Raw genomic sequence first — 10,235 nt, forward strand, 5'->3', positions numbered from 1 at the left:
CCAACTAAAGTAGCAAACACCAGACTTTCTTGTTCATCAGCATTCTTCTTTAGATCTGCCAATCTGATGGCACAAACAAAAGCAATCTTGCGTACCACCACACATTCTGGACCAGGAGAACCACCAGGGACAAGCTGCATTACGCACTAAATGTCAATACCTTCCAACAACAGATTTGGCATTTGAAACATAAGCAAGGGTCACTTTCTATGATCAGAGACACTAAGAAATAAAGGTAGTTCACATCCCATACCAAAATACAAAAAGGGAAAATTCACTCCCTGTGAAGATCCATAATTTAGTTCATCTCACCAAATTAAATTGTCAGCATTAATGGCAATATAGATGGCAGTCGTCATCAACCCACAAGAAAGGAATGCAAAATTTATAGCAATATCATTACAGTATTTTGAATGCTAGGCTATGGCTATGACAATGGGAGAGTGAAAGATTGTGGTCAAAGACTAGTGATCTTGACAATGGGTTGACAAGTCTGAATGTCAAGTGTAAGATGTGCAAGTGCAACATGGTAGGGCACAACTATCCAAAAGCTAGTGTTAAGGTAGATGAAGTGAATTGTGCCAGCGGACAACACCTGCATTGTTTCATTCCCTTCAACACACAAACTACGAGGGAGTCTGATCTTGGGAGCTTGGAAAGATAAAATCTGAAGCTCTGTTTTTCCATCCATTGGAATCGAGGAACTGAAATTATCCTGATAATGTAACAATTTAGATACTCATTAATAGCAGGTATTGGGGAGAGAGGGGTTTGTACAGAATTCACAAGTCACAGCAATAGCAAATTGCAAATTATGCCATAGATCATACTTCTATTACATATCCACAAAATTACAATCTAATGCAAGAAGTTGTGTCCAAATGAACTTAGCCACATGTGTTGGAACAAGCAAGCTTTTGAAGCTACGTTCGTTTCAACCAACTCACAATGATCACATAGAGCACTGCTTTTGAAGCTTTTAAATTGCTTCTTAATTTAAATAGTCAGTTAAATAAATACCAAATAGATTATATGCATCCTTACCTCATTTATAGCAAGACTTTCTCAAGAGCTCATATCAAATTTCAACAAATTTCATTAATCATATTACAAGTGTACACATCCTTACCCTATTTATAGCAAGACTTTCTCAAGAGCTCTCATATGCTTCCACATAATGTGAGAATTTTTAGAACATAGATTCCAAAAAAAAAAAAAAGAAAAAAAAAAGGATGAGTTTCCACTTCTTGAATCCTGCAACTTAATAAAATATTTTGTACACCATTTAACAACAAATAAGATCAGGGTGTAATCTCACCTGTTGCGAGTTCACCTGCCCCTACCACTTAATGGCTCTCCTTCCCACATAAGTGAGCTAGATATATAAAATTATTCCAGTCCTAAAAAATAAAATAAAATAAAATAATCCTAACTGAAGATATGCAGTACTAGGAAGGGAAAACTATCACCCAATTTTTTTTGTTTTTTTGTTCACAGATTCAGACTGAATTCTAAAAACTCAAATTCACAATAAACATAGATAACAAGTTGCTCAAGTCATATATCACAATAAACATAGACAGCAGGTAATTTCTCAGAATCCACACCCAATTAATATGAACAGCTCCAAATCATCTGTCCACTCCAGCAAGACAACCTAAAAATGTTTATATTTGGCAAGTTAGCAAGTGTATAATGAGCAAGAAACAAAGCATGAACTGATAACATACATAATTTGCACTTATCAGTGGATAACATCTATAGGAACACAATGGATCCCATGATATGTAAGTACCAAAGCTACATACCTCAGATGGAGTATCATAGGAACATCTATAGGAACATCCAAGGCAGGTTCCTTAAGCTTAAGAACACTAGGCTCCTGACTTGTTCTATAGGCCTGCATTCAGAGATATACACAATAAAAACAAAAGAAGTATCATGTGTTGTAAAATTCAGCTCATAATGCCTCACTAATGCATAAAATTTCATCCAAGATAGGTTCCTTAAGCTTATTATCCAGCAATATAAAGTTTAATTTCAATTTCCTAGTTGATCAGAATTGATAGGTATAATTCTTTGTATTTCATCTATTGCATGGAGAAAAGAGTAGAAATGGAGGAGAAGAGTAATGGGGAAGAATAAGTAGAAAAAGGCTATAAGAGAAGTAAGCAACGCCATAGTGTTTTTTATTACTCTTGTCTCACACTTGTTTGGAAAATAAAACACATAATCTGATTGCTCCATGCAATATGTATGTATATTTGATTCAAAACTGTGGGCCTTTCATTTGGGATTCAAATTCCCAATAAATAACCCACATACTCTGCATTCTTTTCCATAACAGAATCAACTATAAAGTAGGTAAGATTCAAATTTTGTTTACTCAGATTCAGAATATGGTATCCACAAACCTAATATATGTATGTAAAGACAAACAGATACAAATATATGTCAACATTTATATGTATTATAGATGCAATACAGATAAACTACAAAAGGGAAAATCAGATAAACTACAAATTTGTCTATCACTACAACTAGATTTACCAGGTTTTTTCGAAAAACTCCTTCAAAACACTGATTGTAAACAAATCCAAATCCAGCTGTAATGCACACTAAAACAAGTTTGGAAAGAATTAACTTTCAGAAAAAGTTACAAGTACGCATTATATTTGCCATCATAATTAGTTCTTTCATTCTGGTTTTCTCCGAAGAGCAGCCTCCAATACGTTACCATTGCTCCTGCAATAACTTGTTCGTTTAAGAACCGCAGCAAGCTAATTTTTGCGCAAGTTGACCACCTGCAGCCCCCTGCTCCGGTTGATTGATTTTGATAGTTTGAGGCTGCTGCAAAACACAAATTGTAAGTAGTTTTCAGCACTTTAGAACAGAGTGACCCCAAAGTGAAATTCTTAATTAAAAAACAAGACACGTGTCATGTGATTCAAATACCTCTGCCCTGGAGTCGGTGTCAGCGAGCCTTTGTTTTATATCCCTAGCTATTGAAAAGAAGACTTGCTTAACATTAAGATTTGTCTTTGCACTCTGTAAACGGCAAGTTTAACCAGTAAAAAGGACACGGTTGATAAATTTTTTAGAGAATTTAAGTGTGTTGTACTTACAGTTTGAAAGAATTTAATGCCATATTCATCTGCAAGTGCTTGGTCCTTAGAGGTTGGCACAGCCTACATAGATTTTATGAGGAGAGATTTCCAGGTTCGAGAGGTGCACAAGCAAACTTTGAAATGGAACTAAATTGAAGACATGAGCTGAACTAGTAGAATTGAAATCAAAGGCAATTTAAGTGATATAAAAAGAAGTGAAGGGGAGCAGGGGCTCACACACACGAAGAGAGAGAGAGAGAGAGAGAGAGAGAGAGAGAGAGAGAGATTTAAACAAACCACATACCCTTTTGCTTTCATCCATATCAGCCTTGTTCCCTACCAGTATCTTGTTGACATTATCAGAAGCATGCTGTTCAATGTTGCGAATCCAGTTCCGAATGTCTGAAAAAAGTGGGAAGCAAGGTTTTTAAGAATCAATAGAGAACACAAGACAATTTGATGATAGTAGTTCTGCAAACCAATGCAAATCCATTTACCCCTGTGACAGTAGACAATAAAATATGCAGAAAATCTATTTAAATTTTGCACAAAATATTTGTAGAAAAGAGTCCAACTAGCAGAGGTTCAACGAAGCATAAAGATGACAGAATTTGTAGAAAAGAGTCCAACTAGCGGAGGTTACACTGCCTAATTAACACCCCAACTGTGCCCTTCTAAAAAAAAACACACACTTCAACTGTGTATCTGTACTTCCAAAATTTTTAATGATAGTCCTCTCTTCAAAGTTTTGTTTTCATATGTTGCTAATGACACTCACCTTCCTACACATATTTATGCAAGGAATTTCCATCCATCAAACAATGCACAAAATCTTAAATGGGAAATGTCCCAAGAAAGTATTCCAAACATACACCAATTACCACTAAAAAGCAAGTCTCCATTGGAGCTCTAGACTAAAGATACCTCAGACTATGCTTGGTACAACACCAGGTAATTCTATCTTACTCAACTTTCACAATTTTCTTTCTAAACTTTCCACAGATCTGACATGTTTTTTGAATTCATCTTGCATTATACATTTTGATTGCCGTGACTTACCAATGCATTCTGATATTAACCCAGTCCTACAAATAGCAAACCTTGGCCACCAATGGTTGCATTTGTAAATGGTGAATATATAGGTAATTACATGAACACAGGCAAACAAATGTTTGTTTTGTAGCTCTGTGATCTAATATGTATTTCCATAATATTGATTGACAATTATGGTTAAATTTTTGTTGAACTATCATCTTTTTTGGCCCAATATTGTGTCCTATTTATCCAAATTATCGTATGAAAATTAGTGTAGAAGTTTCTTTCAGTTCAAAAAAGAACCTAACAGATCAATTCAACAATTCAACAAACACACATATTGATGTATACAAATGTTATACATGCAGTAAAATTCGAAAGAAATAGAGAGAGAGAGAGAGAGAGAGAGAGAGAGAGAGTATCGATTAAAGTTTAGTAAATGAGGATCAAGTCAGAATGCCTCTCTCTGAATCTCTGCAAATGAGGTTCATAGATCTAGAGAGAGAGAGAGACGGTGGAGCTCGCTACCTCGCCAGTGCAGATGACGGTGGCGATGGAGCTTCGAAATCGCTCTGAATCTCGAAATCGATCTGAATCTTCCAAATCGCTTCCAAATCGCAGGTGCAGATGGAGCTTAGATGAAGAAATGTGTGGGTATAAGGATTGACAGAGAGAGAGAGATGTGTGCGTATTCAAGCTAAGACTTAGTGTTATATATTCAAGCTTCAAGAACAGCCGATTGATCTCCTCCGTCTTCTTCGTTGCTGAGAGAGAGAGAGAGAGAGTGAGAGAGACATGTGCGCGAAATTGCTTACACTTTGGACTCAGATTCGAAAATAAGGGTTTCATAAAGGGGCGCGTGTACCTACAGCATTCGGAGGCGCTTTTGAACGCCTTCAACTAGAAACGGTGCCGTTTTGGTTTTAAAAAATATGTGACGATTGCAAAACGTCGTTAAAAATTAGCAAACGTGACGTTTAATAAAATGCCGTTAATTAAACGCCGTTAATTGCCCCATTTCCTGTAGATTATAATCTAAGTTAGTACATCTTTAATTTAACTCTAACACTATAGTTTTTTTTTATATTTTTGTTAATTTGAAAAGTAATTACCAAATGGATGAAAGTGAGCGTTGAAGTAGTGGGTCATGCTTAAGTGTGCAACCCCCTTAAGGTTGCACACCATATGCAACCCAATTGTTAGCCGTTAGATTACAATAATTGATCAAGACCATTGAATTGTTTAATCGTGAAAAAGTTGAAACCGGGGCAACCGGTTAATGCTTGTATTTGCATGATTGCATCCCACTCACTCTCTGTATTTCGTCTCTATCTCTCTCTGTTCTCCTCTCTGTGTAAGGTTGAGTCAGTGTAACCGTTGATTTCCATTAACAGGGAGAAGCCCCTGTTGGGTTCGTTCCATTGACGAAGCTCTGTAGGGAATAGTATAACGGGCGATTTCCAACAACAACGTAACTAGAAGGCTGTGTTGGTTCCATTGCTGAAGTGAAGCCCTTCTCTCGAACTAGATATGAGGTATGGAGCTGTGTCCCTCTCTCTGTCTCTCTCTCTGTCTCTCTGGCCCGTTCACTTCAGTTATTTTCCCTCAACTAAACCCCCATCCTAACTTCAACCGCTCTACGCTTCGCTCCAACGGAAACCCCTCCATTGGCAGCTAACCTTTCTGTTTCTGTTTCTCAAGCGAGTGTTTGTGTTTGCACAAACAGGTAAACCATGTGAAAATGTCATGTTTGTGTTTGTGTTAACAATTTTCGGTCATCAAGTAATTGTTGGTAGTAATGTCATGTGCAGTATGGCCCCAGCGGAAGTTAAAAGGGAAGGTGATGATTATGACATTCCAAATGAAGCAGATGACATCCATTTGATGAATGAAAGTCGGGCAGAACCTGATCATGGTTGCGAAGCTGGTCCGAGCAATGAAGAAGCAACCAATATGAACGTTGAAGATGGCGGAGCCGATGTGAAAAAAGAAATGGTTGACGATGCTCATCGCAATGACGTGGTTGGTGATGTTGAACGTGCTATTCTGGAACAGAAATTTGATTCGGTCGAAGATGGAGAAGATTTCTACAATGCGTATGCTAAAGCCAAGGGATTTAGTATACGAAAATCCAGATTTAACACAAATAAAGAGGGAAAGGTCGTTAGTAGGCTGTGGTTGTGTTCAAGGGAAGGTCAGAGATTACCAAAATACTTGGACCGTGTTGCTGAGAAGAGTAGAGCTCCCAAGGCACTAACAAGAGTAGGTTGCAAAGCCCAATTTCGCATACGGTACGATGCGGATGCTGGTGAAGGGGGAAAGTATGTTGTGACTCACTTCGTCGCAGACCACAACCATGAATTGGCGGAACAACACTGTGTGATGTATCTGAGGTCACATCGCAGTTTAAACAGCGGTGACAAAGCTCAAGCAATGGCTATGCGCAATGTCGGTGTGAAGACTAGCCAAATCATGGACTATATTGTAAATCAGTCCGGGTCTTATGAGAATGTTGGTTTCATCCGCACGGATCTGCACAACCATATTCAAGCCGAACGTAGAGCAGAAGTTGAGGATGGTGATGCGCAGGGTGCGTTGGTTTACCTATGCGCAAAACTTGATGTTGATGCACGTTTTTTTTACAAGTATGATGTGTGTAACGATAACAAGTTGCAAAATCTGTTCTGGGCAGATTCGAAATCGCGGGCCGACTACGCAAAGTTTGGTGATGTGTTGATATTTGACTCAACTTACAGAACCAATGCATACAAGAAACCGTTTGTCATGTTGGCTGGTGTGACTAGCCACTTTAGGACCACGATATTTGCATGTGTTTTGCTAGCTAATGAGACAATTGAGACATACACGTGGGTTTTGGAAACATTTATGGAGGCGATGGGCAATAAAGCACCTGTGTCCGTACTGACAGATGGGGATAAGTCGATGCGAGTGGCAATCAGAAGAGTATTTCCAGATGCAAGACATCGATTATGTAATTGGCATCTTGGGAAAAATGTTGTTTCAAATGTTCACATAAGTGGCTTTGCACATGCTTTCAAGCAGTGCATGGACATGGAAACGGATGAGACAAAGTTTGAGCATGGCTGGACGACAATGGTCGAAGAATTTGGACTTCAAACCAACAGTTGGGTGTTGGAGACATATGAGAAGCGTCATATGTGGGCTGAGGCATATATGCGTGGACATTTCTTTGCTGGGATGAAGAGCACTCAGCGCTCGGAGTGTATGAATGCTTATTTCAATCCCTTCCTCCAACACAAATTGAAGCTATATGAATTTGTTAGGCACTATGATCGGGCTCTTGCAAGGATAAGGTATAACGAGGCTGGAGATGATGCTGAAACAAATAACACTTTTCCGGTATTGATTACTCCATTGCAAGATATAGAGAGACATGGAGCTGAGCTATTCACCCGAAATATATTTAGAATGTTCCGTGATGAAATCTTAGAAGAGGGGAAGTTGAATGTGAAGGATGTGTTCCCTTTGCCGGATGGTCAGAAATGCTACTATATTCATAAGTACAGAGTGAAGAACAGATCATGGATAGTAACACACAGTCCAATGGATGCTGCAATGAGATGTTCTTGCATGAAGTTTGAGTCGTTGGGGCTACCTTGCTGCCACATGATATGTGTTATGAAAGCTGAAAATTTAACGCAAATTCCCCCAACTTGTGTGCTGCATAGATGGACAAGGGCTGCAAGCAAGGATGGCCAGCAATGGCCTCAACCCTCAATTGATAGCACTACAACACAGACGGCCCGGTATGGGATATTGTGTTCTTCCTACAACGAAATGTGTTTCTATGCCTCGCAATCAACGGAAGGTTTCAAGGATGCTAGGGACGCATGTCTTCCGATGACGAGCCGGATGAAGGAGTTATATGAGAGGAATTTGAACGGTGGGAATGGAGACAAAGGGAAACATTCATTCCGTCGACAATTTGGAGTAGAAGATCCTGATGTTGTGAAGACAAAAGGGAACCCAGGACGGGCCTCGTCCAACTGTCGAAGACCAAGAAAATGTGGGAATTGCAAATGCATTGGGCACACAAAGCGAACGTGTCCTAAGGTTCGGTTTAGCCGAACAGTGGGTAATAACTCAGATGCAGATACACCCCACATAACTGACCGTGAGTACAATGCGGAGTCATTGCCCGTTCGCTGCAAAACTGGGTTGGTGGATCCAAGTACACCGCACATTAAGCAACGGCGACTATTTTTTGATGTTTCTCCTGATTCCAAGCAGCCTGTGGGCCAATACGGTAGTGTTGAAGCAGCAGTGTGGAGAAATGATTCGAACACAATTGATGAGGTGAATCAGGTAATTGTATAATTTGTATGATTTACTTATTCCCTTAGCTATTGAAAACACATGGAAATAATGTATGTAGTTTTCATTTTGCATGGATTGCTGTACGTAACGTGTAAATAATTGGTTATGTACAATGCCAGGAAATGGCACAACGTTACTTATGTACAAGGCCACGAGTTGTAAATTTCCCATATTGTTTAGAGTGATGTTGTCATTTGTGTTTGCAGTGACTTGTCATTTTCAAAACTAACTGAAGGTGAGGTGAGATATATATGGGTTGTCTGTGTGTTGTTTTGGGTGGGAAATTGGCTTATGTCTGTATTCCAAGATTCCTATTGCGGGTTGCTTGTTTCTGTTCCATATTTGGTTGGATCTAACTGAAGGGTTTTTTGCGGTGTGGTTTATCAACTAACGATGTGTTTCGCTTCGTATTGATTTGTCGTGAAATTATTTAATGTTTACTATGGAAGTATGGGTTTATTGTTAGTAAAATTATGGTGGGCCTATATGGACAGCAACGAAGCAGTAATTTAAAGTTGACAAGTTCAAGAAGAAAATCAAGCAATTGTGGTATTGGTTCAAATGCCTGAAATGGATGAAGACTTCTTTCGATGAACTGATGGTAACAAAGTAGAAAGTAACAAAGTAGAAAGTAGAAAGTAGAAAGTAAGTTGTTGTGTTGTTGTGTTGTTTGTAACAAAGTAGAAAGTAGAAGGGAAAAAACTACACAGAAGTTACAATGTAGAAAGTAAGTTGCCACCTGTCGAAGTGCATATAATTGAAGTTACCACCTGTGCCCAGGTCCTTGTAGCCTTTCCTCGACAGATAGACTCCCAATTCGTTCATGTTTCCTCTTGGAGGGTGGCCACTAAATCCATGAGCACTGCCAGTAACTGCTCCAGCGTGTAAGTCAGGTGGCATGCAAGATTCAATGTTAGTTGAATGGAGCAGCTGTTGGGAGGATGTGGGAAAAATAGGTGCAAAGAGGAATTTTTAATCTAATATCCAATCAGAATGTAGGTGAAAATATGAGTGAACTTTTTTAAAAAAAAAAATAGTTCCCATTTTTTTGATTATAAACCCGAGATGTATATTTTGTTTTTGATATAAATAAGTTGTGTATTTTCGTTACGTAAAATGTAGGACAACAATTGTGTTTAAGTCATTACAATACAGAAAAAGGTTATTTCAAACGTATTTTCAAGTTTACCGACATTGAATATATTTTGATTAAATTACAGGGAAAATTCAATATTTGGCAGAGTTTGATGATTCATAGTTAGGGGCAGTAACTGTGAGTGGCCAAGTGTTGCGGTTCATTGACCCAGTTTGCAAGGACTGTGGTTGTGTTTAGTGGACAATATTCTGTCGATTTTTGTCTCATAATGATGAGGGACATGCCCCACAATGGTGAAAAGGAAGGTCGACAGGGAAGAGTCAATATTTGGCAGAGTGGACTTGAAGATTCGAAGTCGGGGCAGTTACAGTGGCAGTTATGGTGTAGACGTGTGGGATCATGCAATGATGGGCCACAAAAACAGTATACGGATATCAATACTAAACCTCCACTTCTATCTGTCGAGCTCCCTTTTCTTGTGTTTATTTCATGGCCACCAACTGTTTTAAACTTCTGTTGACAGAGCAAGGCTCCTGCTTTGTCTCATGCTTCCTCCTGAAAGTGTGCTCGTTAACTCCGTGACTGGTGGTAAAAACTTCCCCTATCACTTCTAGGTGACCCACATGCAGAGAGCCCAC

General features: G+C 38.9%; 1 protein-coding gene across 2 annotated transcripts; it reads right to left on the reverse strand.

Moving 5' to 3' along the window:
• Window positions 1-2,706: 2,706 nt before the first annotated feature.
• Window positions 2,707-3,569, reverse strand: LOC145805844 (ras-related protein RABE1a-like). 2 transcript variants are annotated; one of them, XM_082901062.1, is made up of 4 exons: window positions 3,412-3,569; window positions 3,126-3,188; window positions 2,956-3,048; window positions 2,707-2,847 (listed from the first exon to the last, which is right to left on the reverse strand). In XM_082901062.1, exons 1-4 carry the CDS (start codon window positions 3,427-3,429, stop codon window positions 2,764-2,766), a joined length of 258 nt encoding a protein of 85 aa, XP_082757188.1. In that variant the 5' UTR covers window positions 3,430-3,569; the 3' UTR covers window positions 2,707-2,763. The 2 variants fall into 2 exon arrangements, with proteins under 2 accessions (XP_082757188.1, XP_082757187.1); XM_082901061.1 differs by having other exon boundaries at window positions 2,707-2,850.
• Window positions 3,570-10,235: the final 6,666 nt, after the last annotated feature.

The sequence above is a fragment of the Camellia sinensis genome, chromosome 13, assembly GCF_055761805.1.
Source record: "Camellia sinensis isolate YWXY chromosome 13, ASM5576180v1, whole genome shotgun sequence".
Classification (NCBI taxonomy): Eukaryota; Viridiplantae; Streptophyta; class Magnoliopsida; order Ericales; family Theaceae; genus Camellia; species Camellia sinensis.

What these genes read in the sequence shown, in the direction of transcription:
- LOC145805844 (XM_082901061.1), bottom strand. An exon ending in GCATTAAATTCTTTCAAACT is followed by an intron (nt 3,049 to 3,125) that starts GTAAGTACAACA and finishes TGCCGTTTACAG; the next exon opens with AGTGCAAAGACAAATCTTAA. An exon ending in ACACCGACTCCAGGGCAGAG is followed by an intron (nt 2,851 to 2,955) that starts GTATTTGAATCA and finishes TGTGTTTTGCAG; the next exon opens with CAGCCTCAAACTATCAAAAT.